Genomic DNA, 25655 nt, shown 5'->3' with positions numbered 1-25655 from the left:
TAGGAAACACTGTCACCACCGATAAATCTATAATAATTGATCATTTATTAAGCATTTTTCCACGGCTGGCCATGCTTTCCACCTGGCTACCCCTACGCCGACCAACATCTCAGCACCCCTGCAGCAACTCCCCCCCTATCCCCGCTTCTCCTTCACCCAAATCCAGACAGCTGATGTTCTGAAAGAACTGAAAAATCTGGATCCCTACAAATCAGCTGGGCTAGACAATCTGGACCCTCTCTTTCTAAAATTATCCGCCGAAATTGTTGCAAACCCTATTACTAGCCTATTCAACCTCGTGTCGTCTGAGATCCCCAAAGATTCGAAAGCTGCCGCGGTCATCCCCCTCGTCAAAGGGGGAGACACTCTAGACCCAAACTGTTATAGACCTATATCCATCCTGCCCTGTCTTCCTAAAATCTTCAAAAGCCAAGTTAATAAACAGATCTCCGACCATTTCGAATCCCACCGTACCTTGTCCACTATGCAATCTGGTTTCCGAGCTGGTCATGGGTGTACCTCAGCCACGCTCAAGGTCCTAAACGATATCATAACCGCCATCGATAAAAGACAGTACTGTGCAGCCATCTTCATCCAACTGGCCAAGGCTTTCGAATCTGTCAATCACCGCATTCTTATCAGCAGACTCAATAGCCTTGGCTTCTCAAATGACTGCCTCGTCTGGTTCACTAACTACTTCTCAGATAGAGTTCAGTGTGTCAAATCGGAGGGCCTGTTGTCAATGCTAAACTGTAATTATTTTTCACCTCTAGGGCCTATTTATTGCCTACCTCCCTACTCTTCTACATTTGCACACACTGTACATAGAAAAATCTATTTTCTTTTGTTTTATTGACTGTATGTTTGTTTATGTGTAACTGTCACGACTTACGCCGAAGTCGGCTCCTCTCCTTGTTCGGGCGGCGTTCGGCAGTCGGCGTCACCAGGCTTTCTAGCCATCGCCGCTCCATTTTTTCATTTATCCATTTGTTTTGTCTTGTTCCCTGCACACCTGGTTTTCATTCCCCACTCACACTACATGTATTTATTCCTCTGTTCCCCCCTCATGTCTTTGTGTGAGATTGTTTCGTGTTACGTGTCATGTTTGACACCCTAATTTCTGGTGTGCATTTGTTCCGTGTTTATTTCACGAGGTATGTTTATTTGCTTGTACATATTATTGTGACTGTTTGCGCGTTTTGCACTTTGGCATATTGGCTGGAGGTCTTCGACGCAGTGGCGTCCATCTGTTGGTTTCTCCTGCCTAAATAAAGTGTGCGCCTGTTCACAACTCTGCTCTCCTGCACCTGACTCCGCTCCCAGTACGCACACCAATGTCAGTAACTCTGTTGTTGTTTTTGTTGCAGTGCTTTGCTTTATCTTAGCCAGGTCGCAGTTGTAAATGAGAACTTGTTCTCAACTGGCCTACCTGGTTAAATAAAGGTGAAATGAAATAAAATAAAAAATACAAATAAGCCCCCTATAATAGCACGGTAGGGGAGGGACAGTGACATGATGGCTTTGTAGCAGAGTGAATGATTACAGGGTTATCAAGGTTGCCGTTAACATTCATAATGTGCCTCTCCACTCTTATTGAGTCATAGACATTCTCAAACCATCCAAAAGGACACAAACAAATAGAGGGTCAACACAGTACAACCATTGATATGATTTCTATCAATTTCCCTGCAGTTCCTGCCTCTGGGCCATTGGAAATGAGAAAAGGTTCTCAACAAACAACCGGGATAACATAAAGGTAATAGGGCATTGTACACCGACACACAACTGCAACTCATCAATAAGGAGAAGAGATGCAGGTCCATGGCTCAGGCCTTGGCAAAGCTGTTGTGCTGTTGGGGAAAAGCTTGATCGATTGTGTTTTACACCGTAAGTGGACACAGTAATGATCTAAATGGGATGGGGCATGTGAGTGTGGTGTGTGAGCCTACATGCCCTCAGAGACTCAGCAGCCTTTATTGGCCGTGCCGCAGTCTCACGTTGCTTTGTCAGGCCCTGATTGGCTAAGTGTTTGTGTTGTGCCGAGATCGATTCTGTTGCCTTTTTAAAGTCTCCCTCGCAACGAGCCTCGGTTTACTTTGTATTTTCCAATCGTTCCTCCTCCACTCCCCATCCTCTATTATTTTGCCCAAGCAGGTGCTCTTTCTTTCTCTCTCTCTCTTAATCATGTTGTTTCTTTCTCTCCCTTGCTCTCTCACACACGAATACTCTCATTATCACTCTTTCCCCCACTATCTCTCTCTCCCCCATTCAATCACACCCTCCCTCTCTCCCTCTCGCTCTTTCTCTCTCACCTGTAGTTTGGCTGTGCCAGTGCTGAGGCCCATAAGGACCTGTCCCTTCAGTAGGCGGGCCACACGTTGGTCCTCCACCCTCAGAGAATCCTGGACCAGGTCAGTCACGTCCACCTGCCAATCACTGCCCAGCAGGAAGTCCTGTTGGCCCAGCCCATCAGCTCCCAGGGCCATAAAGTGTGTGAGGACCCGTACCGTGGTGCTCTGGTACTGAGGGACACAGCCACTCTCTGTCCTCTCACTGTCCACTTCATCACCATCAACACTCACCCTCTCATACCTGGAGAAAAGAATAAGAAAAATGCTTGGTAAGAAGCAGAATAAAAGGAGCATTAAAGTTTACTGCAGTTACCACAGACACATTTGAACGTGGGTATTTGTTCACTTCGAAGCAAAATATCAAATAAATACAACGCAACCAAATTTCAGAGTAAAAATATGTTTACTTGCAATGTGTTTAGTTTTTAGAAAAAGTTCTCAACTCTATTCTATTCCTCCATTACGCTGACTTCTCTGTCTCTATCTTCTCCTATATTATTTTCCATTGTTTGAATTGAAAGAGAGATTGAAACCCTGGCCTATAGGGACCCAGTCTTCCAACCTGGTCTCAGAGTATTTTGTATTATTCTGTACGTAAATCTGAACACTCCATTTAGTATGACATGTTAAGTTTCCTATGGTATGTATGAATTTGTATGATATTTTACGAATTAGAATTTGTATTATGTGTTACGAATTTGCAAATGTACAATATGTTACATATTTGCAAAACATACGATATGTTACGAATTCTAGCTAGGTGTCTAACAATTTAGACATTCATCTAAAATAATTCATACATTTTAACCCCCAAAAAACATTGTTTGTTATAGATAGACAAGATGAATATGAGATGAAAGGCAAGTTCCTAACGAGTTCAGGAAGCCAAGCTAAAGCTCTTTGAGACATTCACAGCGATTGGGCCAGACATTTTGACCAAGAGACGTTTAGAACATATGTAAAATGTCTAACACTAAACATACAAATATGTATTTTACAGATAAAAGGAAGGTGAAATCTTATAGGTAGTCATTTTAGAATTTGATTATGCTATATTTAGAAAGCATATAAGTCATTTCAAGCCTTATTCATACAGTTTTGTTGAATAGGAAATATATCATATAAAATATGTAATATATATATTAATATTTTATATTGAATCCTCAAAAGTGACTACACCTCAGTAATTTATAAATATTTTTACCAGAAAGGTGAGATTTTAACATTTCTTTGAGTTTGCAGCATTACTAGTTAATGTTTATGGCCCTCTCATGATGAATAACTACTTTTGGGGATTACATAGATTACATTTTTGATTACATTTAGTTAAATTTAGCTGGTTACGAATTCTAGCTAGGTGGCTAATGTTAGCTACCTCGCTAATGTTAGCTAGGCTAGCGGTGTTAGTGTTAAGGTTAGGGTTAAGTTTAGGAGTTAGGTTAAAGGGTTATGGTGCAAAGTAGCTAAAAAGTAGTAAGTAGTTGAAAAATGGCAAATTATCTAAAATGCTAGAGTTGTCCGTGATGAGATTCAAACATGCAGCCTTTCGGTTGCTAGCCGTTTCTGTTATGCACCCACCCATCTATCCATCCCCCCGACGAACCACCCTCTTTTCATTTTTGCATTAATACGTTTTCATGTTCAAAATTGTGCACTCCTCAAACAATAGCATGGTATTCTTTCTCTGTAATAGCTACTGTAAATTGGACAGTGCAGTTAGATTAACAATAATTTAAGCTTTCTGCCAATATCAGATATGTCTAAGTCCTGGGAAATGTTCTTGTTACTTACAACCTCATGTTAATCGCATTAGCCTACGTTAGCTCAACCGTCCCGTGGAAGGGACACCGATCCCAAAGAATTGACCCTTCTCTTGCATTTCAAAGATGGTGGTAAAAAAACACTGGTTGGTTTTTACTTTGTATTTTCTTCTACCAGATTGTGGTCTACTATTGTGTTATATTCTCCTACATTCAATTCACATTTCCACAAACTTCAAAGTGTTTCCTTTCAAATGGTACCAAGAAAATCATATCCTTGCTTCAGGGCCTGAGCTACAGACAATTAGATTTGGGTTAGTTAGATTTATCCCTAAGAAGTTTTAATAAGCAAATTAGGCACATTTGGGCAGTCTTGATACAACATTTAACAGAAATGCAGTGGTTCATTGGATCAGTCTAAAACTTTGCACATACACTGATGCCATCTAGTGGCCAAAATCTAAATTGCACCTGGGCTGGAATAATACATTATGGCCTTTCTCATGCATTTCAAAGATGATGGTACAAAAAAATACTAAAGAACAGTTTTTTTTCCCTTTGTATTATCTTTTACCAGATCTATTGTGTTATATTCTACTACATTCCTTTCACATTTCCTTAAACGTCAAAGTGTTTCCTTTCAAATGGTACCAAGAATATGCATATGCTTGCTTCAGGGCCTGAGCTACAGGCAGTTAGATTTGGCTATGTCATTTTAGGCGAAAATTGAAAAAAAAGGGGGTAATCCTTAAGAGGTTTTAAGTAACCATACCAAAGGTAACATACAGTATCATACTAAATGGAGTGTCTCGGAGTTACATACAGAATAATACGAAATTCTCTGAGACCAGGTTGAGTCTTTCATCTACTGTGATGAACCCCATACAGCAGCAGTAGGGCTGATTAGGTAAAGTACAGACCAGTCATCCCAATGTCATCCCAATGACAGACAGAGCGTGGGCCAGAGACTCTAACCTCCTGTAAACAGTAGAGTACTGTGAAGAACCGTAAACACGGAGGCCACAGCCATTACCCTGACACCACTCCAATCTCCATTCTCTCGTTTTCTCTACCTTACATGTTCTCATTCAAATCTCTCTTTCTCCCTCTCTACTCAGTTCACACCCTCCCTCTCTTGTTCTTTCTCCACTGAATTCATTTTCTTTAAAAACAACCCCCTCCCCATCCCCCTCTGTTCTCTGGGCCAGGCCAGGTGGCTGGGCGAAGTGCGACACTGACAACTTCCATTAGGTTTAATGATGCGTGGCCATCCAGGCAGAAAAACAGGCTGACAGGTTAACATGCTGGAGCTGACTGGCTTAGGTGCCCGGGCCCCCTATTCCTCCCCCCTCCACCTCTTCACCGGAGGGATGACACACACGTCAGCCTAATCGAGGTGACATTTGCGGCAGGGCGCAGACAAAAGCAGGCAAGCCGTGTTCTCACTGATGACCGTCAGGTCAGATAAGGTCTGGGCGTATAATGAGCTCGCTTTCAGACTCACGACTCGACTGACCTTTTCACCTCTCCTACCCACTGGACTAGAGTGATCATGGGCTCAGAGAGGGCCATGAAAGTAGGGGCATATGTGTTAGAACGCCACCTGGTGGCCCCAGGTTTAAAGGGTTGCACAATGCATTGGCGATAATGATGTATGTTGAAGTGGATTCGAGCATGCATTGTGCAAGGTAACTGAACAATCTACAGAACATATGCCTCAAGCTAAAGAACTCAAGCTTAATTGCCCAAATTTAATTGCCCGTACTATAACAATGAGAGAAAATAAAAGACAGACACAAACTCTATTCTTCTCTCTTTCTTCATTGTTCAGACATGCCTTTGCCACCAATAAATCTTGCTTTCACAACAAACAGGAACAAGACTGGCTGTGTAAGGACATTTCCAGAATGGTGTGGAGGTGATAACAGATATGTTAGTCTCGCGTGTGGCTGACAGAAAGTGAGTCAGCGACAGAAATGAGAGACAGAGTCATGGCAGTAATTGAAAGTCACGTTTTTTTCCCTCAGAGAGACCACCGACGTCACCTGGGTATCCTGATCACAGCAGTGGCGTGATGGGGGGAGGAAAGGTGTAGGTGCCATGATTAAGACATTAGCATCCACAGTTATTCTAAACCTCCAGATGAAGATACTACTTCAAAAATAAGTGGTAAATATGTGGGAGGTGGTGATACAGCCATCAAAATTAACAAGATGCTTGAAGATGATTCTTGAAAGTTAGTATTTTACTTTGTATTGCAATTACTGTTTGAGTAAATTTCCCAAACAGTTTGAATCAGTTAACACATCTCACTATCTGGTAAAACTACTGACCTCTTGTTGCCAGCAGCCACGGGGACTCTCCAGCCCTTGATCTGGCTGAGTTCGGGGTTGGCTATGTCGATAAGCAGAGGGAGGTGGGGCATCCACACACTCATCTCCAGTTGGGCACTCAGGTAGCTGTAGGTGAAGTTGAGCACCATCCTCATCCTCCCCCTCGTCTCCTTCCCATTAACAAACACATAGTCACAACGATCCGACACCTGGGGGGAAGAGGATGAGAGAGAGGAGAAATAGGAAAACATGTTATTAAGAGAAAGACAAAAGAAACTACACCGAGTGTACAAAACATTAAGGACACCTGCTCTACAGACTGACCAGGTGAATCCAGGTGATCCCTTATTGCCACTTCTTAAATCCACTTCAATCAGTATAGATGACAGGGAGGAGACAGGTTAAAGAAGGATTTTTAAGCCTTGAGAGAAATGAGACATGTATTGTGTATGTGTACCATTCAGAAGGTGAATGGGCAAGACAAAATATTTAAGTGCCTTTGAACGGGGTATGGTAGTAGGTGTTTGTGTCAAGAACTGCAACACTGCTAGGTTTTTCACGCTCAACCGTTTCCCGTGTGTATCAAGAATGGTCTACCACCCAAAGGGCATCCATCCAACTTGACACAAGTGGATGGAAGCATAGGAATCAACATGGGCAAGCATCCCTGTGGAATGCTTTTGAAACCTGGTAGAGTCCATGCCCTGATGAATCGAGGCTGCTTTGAGCGCAACAGGGGGTGCAACTCAATAATAGGAAGGTGTTAATGTTTTGTACACTCAGTTTAAGTTCAAAATGTAGGCTACTGCTTTATGAAAGAATGAGATACAACAGTACATTCAGTGTTGTTACGAACCGGCTCAGAGTTCGCAACAAAAGGGAGACAACGTGGAGACAAGGACTATCAAAATATATATTTATTAAATAAAGTAACTAAGTAATTAACAATGGTGTGTGTAATCAGTAATCAGTAGTGTAAGTGAGTGTTTTGCATACCTGAATGTAATAATGCAGGGTGTTGAAAGGTGCCAAAGCAAATAACCAAAAAGCCACAAAACTACACAACCAAAATCAACAAAGTGTCTGCGTGGAGAGAGTCTCCTCAATGACTGGAAGAGGTGCCTTTATCCTGGGACACACCCGAGCCCAGGTGTTTCCCATTTAGCTGACGAACATTCCAACTCCGCCCACCGGCATCCTAATAAAGAAACAAGAACAAAGAGAGAATACGGCAGACAGAGTGGGAGGGTCGTCACACCCCCCCTCCCCCATAAAACCGGGGACCAACAAGGACCCCGGAACAACGTACCAGCCTCTGCGTCCCAAATTGACAAGGGGTTACGTGTTCACAGTTCCACCTGCCCCAACCAACCTCCTCCCCAGACCTCAGCAACCTTTACACAGGAAGCAAATTTTAAGAGGAAAGAAGAAAACGAGACCAGGAGGGAACAGACAGGAACGACAGAACATGACAACACCAAACAACGGTCAGTCACGTAAATATTCAGGAACAGGGCGCACGAGAGAGCGCATCAGCAATCACGTTACCAGTTCCCCGGATATGCCGCACCTCGAGATGGAAGGATTGTAAAAATAAACACCATCTCATTATCCTCTGATTAGGACACAACATGGACCTGAAAAAGGTGAGAGGGTTATGGTCGGTGTAGACCACAATAGGTACTACTCCCGACCCAACATACACTTCAAAGTGTTGTAGCGCCCAAATGAGTGCTAGCGCTTCTTTTTCAATGACCGAGTAGTTCAACTGATAACGGTTAAACTTTTTGGAAAAGAAACTAACAGGCCTCTCAACCCCAGACTCATCTGCTTGCAGCAAAACGGCACCTGCCCCCACATGACTAGCATCCACCTGCAAGGTAAATGACAAATCCACGCGAGGGGCAGCCAGCACCGGAGTTGAGGTAAGCAACCTCTTTGCATCTTCAAAAGCCTGTTGACAATGAGAAGACCATACGTAAACAGCCTTAGCTTTCAACAATTCTGTCAAGGGAGCGACCACAATAGAAAAGTTCCTACAAAAGCCACGGTAGTAACCAATCAACGCATAAGTTCCTTTTTTGTAGTTGGTGGTGGAAAAGCATCAATAGCTACCACTTTAGCCTGAACAGACGCACTTCACCCTGCCCAACCACCTTTCCAAGGTATGTAACAGTTGCCTGAGCAAACTCACATTTAGCCAAATTGATCGTGAGGCGACCTGCAGCCAGACGTTCAAACAAGGCTTGAATACGGGACAGATGTTCCTCCCAGGTATCTGCATATATCACTACATCGTCCAGATAAACAGTGCACCCGGCCAGACCTGCAACAACCCTGTTCATAAGTCACTGAAAAGTGGCAGGTGCATTACGCAGGCCGAAACTCATAACCAAATACGAGTACAGACCAGAGGGTGTAATAAAGGCAGAGATTTCACGTGTCCTACTCGTTAGTGGCACCTGCCAACAGCCCTTTAACAGGTCAAATTTGCTCAAACTTAGCTGCTCCGACTTGATCTACGCAGTCCTCCATCCGAGGAAGACGAAATTAATCTGGTTTAGTGACAGCATTTACCTTACGGTAGTCTGTACAAAATCTGTTTGTTCCATCCGGTTTACTGACCAAGATACAGGGAGAAGCCCAACTGGAGAAAGAAGGCTCTGCTACCTTACTCTCCAGCATGTACCTGACTTCAGCATCCAGACAACGCAGTTTCTCTGCAGAAACTCTATAGAACCGCTGACGAATGGGGTCAGCATCTCCAATGTCAATATCATGTTCTATCAAGTTTGTACGTGTTGGTGTATGAGAAAACAACTCTGGAAATTTCCGAATCAGACCAACCATCTCTTTTCGCTCATCAACAGGTAGATGAGTAAGAAGGTCGTCCAAAATATCCAGTGTCTCTGAATTTTTCAATCTACCTTGCAATATGCAATCGTCGGGACCAGGAACATCTTCCTCATCATGCACAGACCTAGCATGAGAAGAACCACAGGATGTAACGGTATCAGCCAAAAGAACAGGTTTACCGTCCTCTGTAGACTCCCACTGTTCAGTCTCCGTTGAACGTGCATAATAGGGTTTTAACAAATTTACATGGCACAGTTGGTGTGCTTTTCTCCATTCTGGAGTGGCATCTAGATAATTCTGCTCAGTGTACTGGCGCACCACTGTATATGGACCTTAACTTGGCTTGAAAAGGAGAACCAACAATTGGCAGCAGAGCAAGAACCTGGTCACCTGGACTAAAGTGACGAGGCTCAGTTCGACGATCAAATATGCCCTTCATCCTTTCCTGTGAAGACGATAGCTTTTCTTTCGCCATTTCACCAGCGGCGTACAAGCGTCGCCAGAAATCACACACATACGATAACAGGGACTGAGGAGGCTCGGGAGACTTCCAATCATCCTGGAGAACAGATAAAAGTCCACGCACCCTATGTCCAAACACAAGGTCATTTGGACTGAAACCTGTGCTCTCCTGTGAAACCTCCCTAGCGGCTAACAGTAACCAAGGCAACCCCTCCTCCCAATCCTTATCCATCTCAGTACAATAAGCTCTCAACAAAGACTTAAGTGTTTGAAGGAAACGTTCCAGTGCTCCTTGACTTTGCGCATGATAGGCGCTAGACAAATTGTGTTTAATAAGGAGCTGTTGGAGAACCTGACCAAAGAGATTAGAGGTGAAATTTGATCCTTGATCACTCTGAATGACCTTAGGGATTCCAAACAGTGAGAAAAACTGAGTCAAAGCTTTTAACACAGACTTAGTCGTGATAGACCGGAGAGGATAGGCAGCAGGAAACCTAGTGGTCTGACACATCAGTCAACAAATAATTACTACCTTTTTTAGAACGAGGCAGAGGACCAACACAATCAATAATCAGGTACTCAAAAGGTTGGCTGAGTACAGGAATAGTAAACAGTGTTACCGGCTTAATAGCTTGATTAGGTTTACCAGTTAATTGACAGGTGTGACAAGTTTTGATAAAATCAGAAACATCTCTCTTCAATCTAGGCCAAAAGAAATGTCTTAATATGCGATTGTAGGTTTTCCTCACACCCATATGTCCAGCAACGTCATTGTGAGAAGTGGTCAAAACCAACTCACGAAGCTTAACTGGTACAACAACCTGACTAATCGCCTCCCCCAGAAAACAACTGCCATGAGACATCCACTTTCTCATCAGGACATCCTCTTGGAGAAAATATCCATGTGCGACATCTCCCAACTGTTCCACAGGCACAATTTGGTCACGCAACTTCTCTAATGTGGGGTCAGTCCGTTGCGCATCGATTAGATCGCAGCGGGGTACAGATAACGGGATAACAGGGAAAACAGTGAGAGACTTCTTTGTGGTATTCTCATTTACCGACGCAGTAACTAGGTTGCCATGGATCATAGAACGCGTCACTGCACACGCAGAGAACACCTCTGGGAAACTCCGCAGACTCATCAGGAATCCCTACAATTGACGGTGTAGTGGAAACCACTAGAGATGGAGACACAACAGGCCACACACGCTCACCAGCCAAGTTATTCCCAAGGATAACGTCAATACCCTCAATAGGCAATGAAGGACGCACCCCCACAACAACCTCACCTTTCACCAGTCCACAATCCAACATTAGTCTATGCAATGGAACTGACAGAGTGTTCAAACCTATTCCCCTAATTAGCACGCTATTCCCTGAATCAGTCTCAGCAGAGAAGGGTAACAGAGATTCCAACACAAATGATTCAGAGGCACCTGTGTCTCTTAGGATCTTCACTGGCACTAGGTTCTTACTTCCTAACAGAGACACAAAACCCTCCGTAATGAAAGGTAAATAGTCTGGATCAATATGGACTTTCACATGCCCCTGGGCATGAGACAATGTGTCAGGAGTGAACTGATGTGGAACAGGCGCAGCTAACACCGTAGGCTTAGATTTAACAAAAGTACCTGTACTGAACTTATCCTTAGACCTAAGAACCAGACATTCATTTTTCCAATGACCTGAGCTTTGACAGTAGTGACACTCTTGACCAAAGTCAGTTTTACCATGGGAGTCAGGCTCAAACCTAGTTGAATAAAACTCTGCCCGTGAACCAGAGTATCTCGGTGAGCGAGGTCCAAATCTCTCCGAACGTCTCCACTCACTCCGAATACGGGGCTCTACAAAAACAGTTTTGTGAGTCAAAACATATTCATCTGCCAAAACCGCAGCTTCAGCGACAGTTTTAACTTTCCGTTCGTTAATGTACGTCGCTATACGATCAGGGACTGTGTCCTTAAATTGCTCTAACATAATCAGCTCACACAGCCCTTGGAAAGTAACAACTGCAGAGGCGGAACACCAGCGATTAAACTGTGAAGATAATTCTCGCGCAAACTCAACATGAGTCTGCTTATCATCCCTTTTTAAAGTTCTAAATCCTTGGCGGTAAGCCTCAGGAACCAATTCGTAAATCTGTAACACCGCCGTTTTAACCTTATCATAACTGACACTGTCGGCTACACTAAGAGCTGAATATGCATCCTGCGCTTTACCAGTCAGCACACACTGCAACATTAAAGTTCGGTCAGAACCAGGCCAACTCCTAGCGTCAGCAACAGGCTCAAACAACGAAAAGAATGTCTCAGGATCCCTTTCATTAAACTGAGGCAACAACCGTAAAGTCCCAACAATGTCAAATGTGTCCGGGGCACGACCAAAAGAGGAACGATTCCTAAGTAAATCTGCGTCACCTTCCCAGAGCAAACTCTCCTGAGAGCTTTCCTTCCCTAACCAACTCTAGTCGCTCTTGTTGCAGCTTGATTTTAGCACGCTCCATATCCTGTTTAAATTCCAATTCCTTCTCATATTTTACACGATCATGCTCTAGCTTCTCACGATCGTGCTCTAGCTTCTCACGATCGTGCTCTAGCTGTAACAGAAGCAGCTCTTTCTGCTGTTCAAAAAGAAGACTACTAGGACTAACCGATGGAGTGGTAATTGTGACATATCGGGGAGACGGCGAGTCTTCAGCAGAGGCTGCCCCAGTGGTAACGTCAAGAATACCACTCCATCAGATTGGCCTTCAATATTAACCTAATAGAATTTTTTTGACATTTATCACTAATTTCAACCTTGTAGTGTTCAATAACCTTCAACAGCTGTTCTTTAGTACATAAGTCTAACAGTTCCTCTGATGGAAAGCGAATGAACTCGTCTACATTAGACGCCATAGTCAGAGAGAGAAAAAAAAAAAAATTCTCACTCAACCCCTCTCTGAGCACACCAGACCGCAACAAGAGAAATAACAATCACACTGGAACCACAGAAAGAGAGATGAGATATGGAGCTTCCCCAAAACCTACAATAACTCAACCCTAATCTTCATGCAGATTTGCAGTGGGTAATTATGCACTGTAGCCCGCTGGCAAGGAAGTAACCCCCCAGCACGCTGGTAGATTCCACCAAGCCACGGATGTGCCCCCGAGACAACTGCTCAGTCCACAGACACCACACAAAAATAACAAACATTAACAATGCCCAACATATTCCAAAATGAAACACGTCGCTAAGCCTATCAGGGGAAAAAGGCTATAGCTACTGGTGGTAAGGTTCACTACCCTATCCAAATCTCCCACTGAGGTACACAGCTGATTGCACTCACGTCCTCAGACCAATGTCCCAACAGCAAGTAGAACAAGCGTTTCCAGGCTGGGCAGGGGCCTGGAAACTAACCAATGTACTCTCTCCAACACAGCACACAAACCAAACAAACAAAAGCAACCAGTACTGAGCACCAAACTCAAACTAACAAAATATACAAACAAAGTACCTAAGGAATTTAACATACCTCCACGTTTTCTCCCAAACACAATCCTTTCAATATCCCGGATGAGCACCCACTTGTTACGAACCGGCTCAGAGTTCACAACAAAAGGGAGACAACGTGGAGACAAGGACTATCAAAATATATATTTATTAAATAAAGTAACTAAGTAATTAACAATGGTGTGTGTAATCAGTAGTGTAAGTGAGTGTTTTGCATAGCTGAATGTAATAATGCAGGGTGTTGAAAGGTGCCAAAGCAAATAACCAAAAAGCCACAAAACTACACAACCAAAATCAACAAAGTGTCTGCGTGGAGAGAGTCTCCTCAATGACTGTGGAAGAGGTGCCTTTATCCTGGGACACACCCGAGCCCAGGTGTTTCCCATTTAGCTGACGACCCTTCCAACTCCGCCCACCGGCATCCTAATAAAGAAACAAGAACAAAGAGAGAGAATACGGCAGACAGAGTGGGAGGGTCGTCACAGTGTCTAAGGGAAGTCCAGGGTCGAAGTTACATCAAATTATTTCTATGCAAATATTAGTCATACAAGTTTGTACAGCTAGAGGGAGACAACAACGTTATTCTTATATCCTTCAAAGACTTGACAATTCTCCCTCTGCTCTGTAATGATACAGATGACAGACATGGCATTCCTTGACCAAGCCCTTGAAGTCTCGATTCAAGTGTGTGTGTGTGTGTGTGTGTGTGTGTGTGTGTGTGTGTGTGTGTGTGTGTGTGTGTGTGTGTGTGTGTGTGTGTGTGTGTGTGTGCGTGCGTGCGTGCATCAGGGGAGGCTGCTGAGGGGAGGACGGCTCATAGTAATGGCTGGAATGGAGTCAATGGAATGGTTTCAACCAATGGAAACCACGTTTGATTCCATTGACGCCATTCCAGGCAATATTATGAGCCGTCCTCCCCTCAGCAGCCTCCACTGGTGTGTGTGTGCGTGTGTATGCTCTGGTGAGCACACAGACAAGGCCAGTGTGGAGGAACGGGCCACAAATCTCAACAGATGGACCAGAGAAAGACACCAATCCCAAACACCAATCAAGAAACAAAACCCTGGCTCCAGGCCACCCCTCTTTATGATTGGCTAAATCTGCCCTTTCTTCTCCAATCAGTTCCAAAGCCTCTCAGATATAGATCGACCAATGGCATGGCAGGGTTTCTGAAGAGCATCTTCGAAACTTAGGAACTTCTATCTTCAAACAACCTAAACCACTCGATCAGGCATGTATTCTTTCACAAAAGACTGGGAGCACAGATTTTGTTTTAGTTTCTCCATATTCAATGGCTTGTCAAAGCCTGCCGTGTATAATCACAGCCATTTTCCATTCATCTGAAGTTTTGGATGGAGCGATAATGAAGATGGGCATCACTGTTAATCTCAGCATGCCCACAGTTTGGGTGTGCAATGAGTCTTTTATAAATCTAGTCAAAAGCAGACTATCATCACTCTTCGCTGGAAGTGTCTTGGCAGTTTTCTCCACAAATGATGTGTCAGAACATCCACTCCTAATAGCTTCACTCGGTCAGTTCTCTCTCTCTCTTCTCTCCTCTCACTCTCCTTTTCTCTCTCTCTCTCTTTATCCCCTTCTCTCTCTCTCCCTCGCTCTCTGTCCTTCTCTTCTCACACGTCTTCTATCTTCGTTGAACTGTCATTAAAACAGGCTGTGTATCAGAACCTACTTTAACCTGGGAGAAGCTTCTAGAGCTTCTCTTTGTTGGCCTGTTCCTTCCTTCCTTCCTTCCTTCCTTCCTTCCTTCCTTCCTTCCTTCCTTCCTTCCTTCCTTCCTTCCTTCCTTCCTTCCTTCCTTCCTTCCTTCCTTCCTTCCTTCCTTCCTTCCTTCCGTCCGTCCGTCCTTCCTTTTCCTTTCTTTCTTTCTTCCTTCCTTCCTACACTGCCTTTCAATCCACTACCACTGTACTGTACAGTACTTGATGTAGGCTAGTTTAAAGGATTCACATTCCCTCTATATCTGTATGTGACTGTAAGACTTTTCTCTTTTGAATGGGAATAAATAGTTTGGTCGCCAAAATGATAGAAAAACAAACGTGTGTGTGTTATCTGACATAGCAAATTAAACATTCCCAGCTATATTTACCGGCACACACAAGCACACATGCACACACAAGCACACACAATCCTTCTCCTCCCTCTTCTCATTTCCCAGACACTGTGCAGGGTTTTAAAGTCACCCACCCAGAAAGCGATCTGAAACAATCCACTTCACTCCTTATTAAGCCTCCGTGCTCTCTATCTATCTATCTCTCCCTTCCTCCTGCCCTCCCTCCCTCCCTCACGCTCTCTCCCTCTCTCTCTCCCTCTCTCAACTGCATTCTATTTTAACTATCTACAGTCTTAGAAAAAAAGGTTCTATCTAGAACCTAAAATGGTTCTTTGCCTATCGCTATTGGATAACCCTTTGAAGAACCTTTTTGGTTCCAAATAGAAACCTCTTGGGTTCCTTTCCATAGAGGGTTCTACCTGGAACCAAAAACCAGAAACCCTTTTGGAACCCTTTTTTCTAAGAGTGTATATGTCCCTTAATCTGCCTCTCGATATTGTCAATAACTATTCAACTACAAAGTTGAATTAAAGTTACTTTGAGGCTTGTGAAACTTTGACACGGAATGTTCCACATCAAGTAACAAATATAGACATTGCCATCATATTGATTTCCTCTGTAATTGTCGGGCCGTGGACGTGAAGAAAATGTGTTATTTTCCAGTGTTCTTTGGCTAGAAGAGAATAATTCAATAACGTTGCATGCAACAGACAATTACTGTTACGTTCATTAACCAAGCTTATAGAACATAATGCTTTGTTTGAATGAAATTACCAAGACTAGCTTGGAAATAGACCTGCATGTACATCACTCCGTCAAGGGAAATATAGTATTATTTCTAACAAAGATATCTACTTATATTTCAGGATGTTGAGTATCCCTGGAAATAATCAGAATTCATGTAAACTTTACAGTTTTGAAAACACAGCTTGTCCAACAAAAAGTGGTCTCTTGGCACAACTTACAGTACCCTGGGCATGGAGTAAATTGAGTTGCGGGACATGGTAAGTTAAGCTGCCAGAAAATGTCTGTGTTGAATGAAAAAGGACCACTAGCTTTTTAAAACCATGTCTATCTTTATTTCCCAAACACAATTCAACACAATCACAATCACTTTTTTGTTGTTGAATAAATGTAAGCATATTTTAATACAGGCTAACAAACACATTGTACTTAAAAAATATATGTATTGTCACAAAGGTGCAGTGAAATGTGTTGTTTTACAGTGTCAGCCATAATACTACAGCCCCCCTGGAGCAAATTAGGGTTAAGTGCCTTGTTCAAGGATACATCAACATATTTTCACTTTGTCAGCTCGGGTATTCAAACCAGCAACCTTTCAGTTACTGGACCAACGCTCTAACTGCTAGGCTACCTGCTACCCTGACACCCTGACTTTGCTCCTGAGTCTAAGGCACTGCATCTCAGTGCTAGAGGTGTCACTACAGGCCGTTGTTCGATCCCGGGCTGTATAACAACTGGCTGTGATCGGGACTCCCATAGGGCTGTGCACAATTGGCCCAGCATCGTCCGGGTTAGGGGAGGGATTGGCCAGGGTAGGCCGTCATTGTAAAAAAATAATTTGTTCTTAATTGACTTGCCAAGTTAAATAATAAAATAAAACTACCTATTTTCCCATGTGGTTTCTTCTTTCATAGACTCCATGAAATGATGACATCTTTCTAAATATTTAGTCAAATTATACATAGTGTTTCCTAGAAGCAAGGGTGGCTCATCTTACCCCTTTGGCTCAACTTACTCCACTCTCCCCTACTGTACATTGTGTTTAAGTACACTAGTGTTGTCTTAGTTGTCTTTAGGGCTCCTGAGTGGCGCAGCGGTCTAAGGCACTGCATTTATTATTTTGGAAAAGGAAACTGATGAAATGATTAATCTCATTGTTGTGACACATCTACCTCTTATGACTGAAATAGCGGATCAAACCTAATCATTACTGTTGATTTGTTTATTCATCTCAGAGACTATCACAATTATATTAGGTTTTGACAGTGTAATTTTCCAATAACACCGAGACCCATGAGGTTTAGAATCACCATCAACATTATGAAACCTACAGGGAGCTCTCACTCTCACACACACAACTTCAAATGTACAACCAGAAACACACACAAAATAAATAAACACACATATACAAAAACACACACCCTTACACACAAACACACCCGCATGCACACATCCCTCAAAGGGAGGGGGAGTTTGGCTGCACTCTTCCCCCTCTCTCTCATTGTCATATCCTAAGTATTTATCAGTGTGTGCTATTTGAGACAAAAAAACAGGGAGGGACGTTGAGAGTGGAGCGCTGTCTGTCTATTGGTGGTGAATAGAATTATTCGGAGCCGTCTAATTACCACCACAAACCGATGCTGGAACAAAGACCACACTCAACCAACTCTATAAGGCCATAAGCAAACAAGAAAATGCTCATCCAGAAGCGGCGCTCCTTGTGGCCGGGGACTTTAATGCAGGAAAACTTAAATCTGTTTTACCTCATTTCTACCAGCATGTCACATGTGAAACCAGAGGAGAAAAAAACTCTAGACCACCTTTACTCCACACACAGAGATGCATACAAAGTTCTCTCCCACCCTCCATTTGGCAAATCTGACCATAATTATATCCTCCTGATTCTTGCTTATAAGCAAAAACTGAAGCAGGAAGTACCAGTGACTCGCTCAATTCGGAAGTGGTCAGATGACGCAGATGCTATGCTACAGGACTGTTTTGCTTGCACAGACTGGAATATGTTCCGGGATTCATCCAATGGCATTGAGGAGTATACCACCTCAGTCATCGACTTCATCAATAAGTGCATCGTCGACGTCTCCCCCACAGTGACCGTACATACATATCCCAACCAGAAGCCATGGATTACAGGCAACATCCGCATCGAGCTAAAGGCTAGAGCTGCCGCTTTCAAGAAGCGGGACAATAATCCGGACGCTTATAAGAAATCCCACTATGCCTTCAGATGAAACATCAAACAAGCAAAGCGTCAACACAAGGATTAAGATTGAATCCTACTACACCTGCTTTGACGCACGTTGGATGTGGCAGGGCTTGAAAACTATTATGGACTACAAAGGGAAATCCAGACGCGAGCTGCCCAGTGACACGAGCCTACCAGATGAGCTAAATGCCTTTTATGCTCGCTTCGAGGAAAGCAACACTGAAGCATGCACGAGGGCACCAACTGTTCTGGACGACTGTGTGATATTGCTCTCGGTAGCCGATGTGAGCAAGACTTTTTAAACAGGTCAACATTCACAAAGCAGCGGGGCCAGACAGATTACCAGGACGTGTACACAAAGCATGCGTGGACCAACTGGCAAGTGTCTTCACTGACATTTTCAACCTCTCCCTGACAGAGTCTGTAATACCTACATGTTTCAAGCAGGCCACCGGAAGCGAAGGTAACCTACCTAAATGATTACCGCCCCGTAGCACTCACGTTGGTAGCCATGAAGTGCTTTGAAAGGCTGGTAATGGATCACATCAACAGCCTCCTCCCGGATACCCTAGACCCACTCCAATTCGCATATTACCCCAACAGATCCACAGATGATGCAATCTCAATCACACTCCACACAGCCATTTTCTACCTGGACAAAAGCAACACCTATGTGAGAATGCTGTTCATTGACAACAGCTCAGCGTTCAACACCATAGTGCCCACGAAGCTCATCACTAAGCTAAGGATCCTGGGACTAAACACCTCTCTCTACAACTGGATCCTGGACTTCCTGACGGCCACCCCCAGGTGGTAAGGGCAGGCAACAACACGTCTGCCACGCTGATTGTTAACACTGGGGCCCCTCAGGGGTGTCTACTTAGTCCCATCCTGTACTCCCTGTTCACCCATGACTGCGTGGCCAAACACAACTTCAACACCATCATTAAGTTTGCTGACGACACAACAGTGGTAGGCCTGATCAATGACAATGATGAGACAGCCTATAGGGAGGAGGTCAGAGACCTGGCAGTGTGGTGCCAGAACAACAACCTCTCCCTCAATGTGAGAAAGACAAAGGAGCTGATTGTGGACTACAGTGAAAGGCGGGCCGAGCAGCCCCACATTAACATTGATGGGGCTGTAGTGGAGCGGGTCGAGAGTTTCAAGTTCCTTGGTGTCCAAATCACCAACAAACTATTATGGTCCAAACACACCAAGACAGTCAACTGCTCGGCTTCTGACCGTAAGGCGCTACAGAGGGTAGTGCATATGGCCCAGTACATCACTCGGGCCAAGCTTCCTGCCATCCAGGAAGTATATACTAGGCGGTGTCAGAGGAATTGTCAGAGACTCCAGTCACCCAAGTCATAGACTGTTTTCTCTGCTACCACATGGCAAGCGGTACTGGAGCCCCAAGTCTAGGACCAAATGGCTCCTTTACAGCTTCTACCCCCAAGCCATAAGACTGCTGAACAATTAATAAAATGGTCACCAGACTATTTACATTGACCCCCCCCCCATTTGTTTTGTACACCGCTGCTACTCGCTGTTTATTATCTATGCATAGTCACTTCACCCCATCCTACATGTACAAATGACCTCAACTAACCTGTACCTGTATTGTTATTTTATTGTGTTACTTTGAATAATTTTTTACTTTAGTTTATTTGGTAAATATTTTCTTAACTCTTTCTTGAACTGCACTGTTGGTTAAGGGCTTGTAAGTAAGCATTTCACGGTAAGGTCTACACTTGTTGTATTCGGCGCATGTGACAAATACAGTTTGATTTGATTTGATTGTGTCTCTACCCTCTGGCCTAACTGCTCAAAATAGACATCTCTCTCTCAAATGGTTAAAACAGCAAACAATTTACAACCAGGAGCAGATTACATACAGTACTTCAAAAGATTTCAAGGGTATTGCTATCACCAAGGGAAAGTTTAAGACCGTTTGATCATTTCTAATACTGTATATATAGTCAACACCGCATAATTATCAGTTGCAGCTTATTCATTATAGACTGAAATAGCACAAACCCCAGCAATTGTGGGTTTTCATAAAAACCAATGCCTACTCTGAGTTTTGTGCAACAAGCTTGGGATTTGCACTATAGAAATAACATATTATTATCAGCATTTTAATTAGCCCTGACAAACAACGGCATACACTGTGACTGTGTCCATATCTAATTAGGGTACATTCAACAATCCAGCTGGCAAAAACGTATTAATTAAATTAGCAAAAACCCACAGCATATGGTAATTCCGCCTGACGAGGTTAGTCTTGTGTTACTCACTATACATACGTATATGTACACAGTATCAAACATGCTATTTATTCTGTGTTGTACTGTAGGACAGCATTTACTCATCAAAGTCAGTCTATATGGCCTTGTGGCTGTGAAGGATGAGAGACTAAAAAGATGTAAAGACAACCCATTATTGTCATACTCTGTGTCACGCCTTGATCTGTTTCACCTGTCCTTGTGCTTGTCTCCCCCCCCCCCTCCAGGTGTCGCCCATCTTCCCCACGTATCCCCTGGGTATTTATACCTGTGTTTTCTGTCTGTCTGTGCCAGTTCATCTTATTTGTCCAAGTCAACCAGTGGTTTGTCTCAGCGCCTGCTTTTTCCTCGTCCTCCTGGTTTTGACCCTTGCCTGTCCTGACCCTGGGCCTGCCTGCCTTGACCTGTCGTTTGCATGCCCCTGTTGTTGCGGTAAACATTTTTACTTCAACACAGTCTGTACTTAGGTCTTACCTGATACTATGTACTGTAATTGAACTGAAGTTCTCTGTTGGGTTGAAAAGGATTGATTCCCCCTAATCTATCTCAAGGTTTCCTCTCAAGGTTGCATCCTCTATAGTGTACACTCACCTTGACCACCTCTTCATCGGTCGACCGACACTCCACCGACTCTGTTACATCCGTAACCGTGCCGTCTGTTCCTACGGTGACCACCTTTACTGGCACAGCAACCGTCCTCCCGGTGAGGACGGCTGTATTCAGGATCTCCGTGTTCTGAGAGGGAGAAGAGAAGAGGAGTTAAGAGTTCAACTGAAGAGAGCAACCACACTGACAGATGCAATGTTTACTTTACTTATTGCAATATAACCTAAGATCACAAGTACTTTAAAGCAAGGTTACGCTCTCTCACATTGTCAACTAATTGGAATTAGCCTACAACTGACAGTGGAAATAGTCGTAGATTTCAATAAATGAGTCAGTAGTACGTACAATAAATGCTTGCACATCTGCTGTACGTCCTAATTTCCCTGTGAATAGAGCACCAACGATCCAGTTGTGCCCCTATACAGCAGTTAAGGTGACATTAATACCAGTGGAGGCTCCTCAGAGGAGGAAGGGGAGGACCATCCTCAGCTCATGGTTCTCACCTCCTTCCATAGACTTCCATAGTAATTATGACAACTTCCGGATTACGTCCTCCAACCTATCAGAGCTCTTGCAGCATTAACTAACATGTTGTCCACCCAATCAAAGTATCAGAGAATGAATCTAGTACTGAAAGCATGTTACATCTAGCTAGCAGTGCAGTGCATAAAATGTAGTGAGTAGTTGACCCAAAGTGACAGAAAGACAATAGTTATAGAGTTTTGAACTAATTAATTTCTTCAAAAATAAAGGAGAAGCAGAAGAGAGGGAGAGAGAGATATATTCTTTTTTTTTTTGTCGCTTTCACTTACTTACAGTGCCTTCGGAAAGTATTCAGACCCCTTGACTTTTTCCGCATTTACGTTATAGACTTATTCTATAATGGATTAAAACAATTATAATAATAAATACATTATTTACATAAGTATTCAGACACTTTGCTATGAGACTCGAAATTGAGCTCAGGTCCATCCTGTTTCCATTGATCATCCTTGAGATGTTTCTATAACTTGATTGGAGTCGACCTGTGGTAAATTCAATTGGTTGGACATGATTTGGAAAGGCACACACCTGTCTATATAAGGTCTCACAGTTGAAAGTGCATGTCAGAGCAAAAACCAAGCCTTGAGGTCGAATTAATTGTCAGTAGAGCTCCGAGACAGGATTGTGTCGAGGCACAGATCTGGGGAAGGGTACCAAAAAATGTCTGCAACATTGAAGGTCCCCAAGACCACAGCAGCCTCTATCATTCTAAAATGGAAGAAGTTTGAAACCACCAAGTCTCTTCCTAGAGCTGGCCGTCCGGCCAAACTGAGCAATCAAGGGAGGAGGGTCTTGGTCAGGGAGGTGACCAAGAACCCGATGGTCACTCTGACAGAGCTCTAGAGTTCCTCTGTGGAGATGGGAGAAGGACAACCATCTCTGCAGCACTCCACCAATCAAGCCTTTATGGTAGAGTGGCCAGACAGAAGCCAATCCTTAGTAAAAGGCACATGACAGCCCACTTGGAGTTAGCCTAAAGGCACCTAAATGACTCTCAGACCATGAGAAACAAGATTCTCTGGTCTGATGAAACCAAGATTGAACTCTTTGGCCTGAATGCCAAGTGTCCCATCTGGAGGAAACCTGGCACCATCCCTATGGTGAAGCATGGTGTTGGCAGCATCACGATGTGGGGATGTTATTCAGTGGCATGGACTGGGAGACTAGTCAGGATCGAGGCAAAGATGAACAGAGCAAAGTACAGCGAGATCCTTGATGAAAACCTGCTCCAGAGTGCTCATGATCTCAGACTGGGGCGAAGGTTCACCTTCCAACAGGACAATCACCCTAAGCACACAGCCAAGACAACGCATGAGTGGCTTCAGGACAAGTCTCTGAATGTCCTTGAGTGGCCCAGCCAGAGCCCGGACTTGAACCCGATCAAACGTTTCTGGAGAGGCCTGAAAATAGCTGTGCAGCAACGCTCCCTATTCAACCTGACAGACATTGAGAAGATCTGCAGAGAGGAATAGGAGAAACTCCCCAAATACAAGTGTGCCAAGCTTGTAGCGTCATACCCAAGAAGACTTGTGGCTGTAATCGCTGCCAAGAGTTTGCAAAGCTGTCATGAAGACAAAGGGGGCTACCTTGAAGAATCTAAAATATTACATCTATTTTGATTTGTTTAACACTTTTTTGATTACTACATGATTCCATATGTGTTATTTCATAGTTTTGACATCTTCACTACTATTCTACAATGTAGAAAATAGTAAAAATAAAGAAAAACCCTTGAATAAGTAGGTGTGTCCAAACCTTTGACAACAGCATGCACGAACACTGGACATACACCAGGCGCAGGCGCGCACACACACACACACACACACACACACACACACACACACACACACACACACACACACACACACACACACACACACACACACACACACACACACACACACACACACACCCCACTCAGTGCAGCTTAGTTTCAATAAAAGACCAGTTAATAGGCCTACATCTGTGAAAGGCAAAGTTAAAATGGACCCCAGACAGGCCTTTGTTCCCTACACCAGGCTTCTCTCTGTTCGCCTTGTTAATTCCATTGGCCCTCTCCTTTTGAGCAAAACAGATAACATTATTTAACCCTCTACTGTGGATAATGGAATTCATTCTTCTTTCTTCCCTCTACCTTTCGTTTCTCTCTCTCTCTCTCTCTCTCTCTCTCTCTCTCTCTCTCACTCTCTCTCTTACTCTCTCACTCTTACTCTCTCACTCTTACTCTGTCTCTCTCTTACTCTCTCTCTCTTTCTCACTCCCTCTATCCCTGCCTGCTGATTCCTCGCTCAAGGATCCAGTCTTATTCCTTCTCTATCATTTCACCTCTAATGTTCTTTAATGGGAAGTAGATATATTAGCTCACATCTCTGAATTCAACCTGATTACTATTTTGGTCAAACATTAGTCTCCTATGCTCTCCACATACAATAACTTGAACGTATTGTTTTTCTTTGATTCCACAATTATGCTAATGTGAGTCAGATGAGCAGCCAAGGCCGGGTGTGCAAACAGATTGCTGACACAGTCTGACAAGGAGCTATCCACACTGTTTCATCTACTGTCAAAATATCCATTTAACCGGACCTGGGAAATGGCTCCGATAAACATTGGGCAAAATTGGACCGAGGAGCCACTTTCCCTCCTATTAAATAAAAATCTGGGGAAGACTGTTAATTCAAAGTAACAGTTCCACTTTTTGACAAAGACAATATTTTGAACTGTCAGTCAAAACAACCATTCAGGAGCTTTTGAAATGAACAATGTCTTCTTCACTGAAGGTTTTCAGCTACAGAAGATGTTCAACAGTATCAGCCCTCCCTCACAATGTGTTTGATTGTGCTATGACATAATCATAGACGTGAATCATAGAATCTATGTAACCCATCCATAAACCCAGAGATAATATGTTTATCGTACAGAAGGCCTTATATTTTCTATAAGGCCAGTCGCAATCGACTGGTTGATCTCTGAGGAATTTCTAGTTGATCGCAAAACATTTCTGTAAAAAACCCAACGATAAAGTCTTGAGTTCCTATTATTATTTTTTTATTCATCTCGCGCTGTTGGCGGTAGGCGGACCCAATTCAGCTGCCCTGTGTACCAGGTAGGCAAAGTGTTCCCATTTTGAACCATTTTAGGTGTCTGAAGGTACACACTTCCTGGTGGGCCCGGAGGGCAAATCAAGTGCACTATAGGTCTACCCATGACCAATCGGATGGCTCAGATGACCATGTCTGCAGTAACGTAGCTGGCATAAAAGAAAGCCACAGCAAAGTTGATACTGAGATTTCAAAACTTTAAACTTCATGACTAGAGAGAAAATTTTTTAGACTGTCAACGAATACAGAAAAGAGTTGCTGTTTTTATGAGTGAGTTCATGTTTAAATTCTTACTCAGCACTGTCAACACTTTGTATTCAACACTTTCATATGGCATAAAATGTGTATTCTTCCTGCTTCCACTTGTGCTACAACCACTGAAGCAGTAATGAATGAGTACGAAAGTGTATCGATAGGCTTGCATGTTATTATCAGCGGCTTGGTTCGTTTACTCGAGTTACACCATCAGCTAGCTGGAAGACGGAGGAAAGAGAGAGCTGATGGATATTGAAAAGCGGACAAGCTGCTCTCTCCCAAGCTGCTCTCTCCCTATCTCCCTGACCATCAGATGCAGGCACCATCAGCCATTAAAATAAAAAGAACTCAAATGATTTACATTTATGCTCACTCAGATGTGCCTCACAAGTAATACAACAACTGATGTCTTAATTGTTTCAAGGCTTAAAAATCTTTAACCTGTCTCCTCCCCTTCATCTACACTGATTTAAGTGGATTTAACAGGTGACATCAATAAGGGATCATAGCTTTCACCTGGTCAGTCTGTCATGGAAAGAGCAGTTCCTACTGTACACTCAGTGTAG

The 25655-nt window shown here is 43.5% G+C and overlaps 1 protein-coding gene across 1 annotated transcript in view; it reads right to left on the bottom strand.

The window, feature by feature from the left end:
* Positions 1-25655, bottom strand: part of LOC106566130 (transmembrane protein 132D-like) — a 97788-nt gene that overhangs the window by 15486 nt on the left and 56647 nt on the right. Inside the window, exons 3-5 of the mRNA XM_045724279.1 lie at positions 21176-21319; positions 6445-6653; positions 2313-2592 (exon numbers count right to left, since the gene is read on the bottom strand). Coding sequence (XP_045580235.1) covers positions 2313-2592; positions 6445-6653; positions 21176-21319 — 633 coding nt within the window. The remainder of the gene's footprint in view (positions 1-2312; positions 2593-6444; positions 6654-21175; positions 21320-25655) is intronic.

Source organism: Salmo salar, chromosome ssa09 (assembly GCF_905237065.1).
Source record: "Salmo salar chromosome ssa09, Ssal_v3.1, whole genome shotgun sequence".
Lineage (NCBI taxonomy): Eukaryota > Metazoa > Chordata > Actinopteri > Salmoniformes > Salmonidae > Salmo > Salmo salar.
The sequence above is the reverse complement of the archived record's forward strand: the minus strand, read 5'-3'. Positions and strand labels throughout refer to the sequence as shown.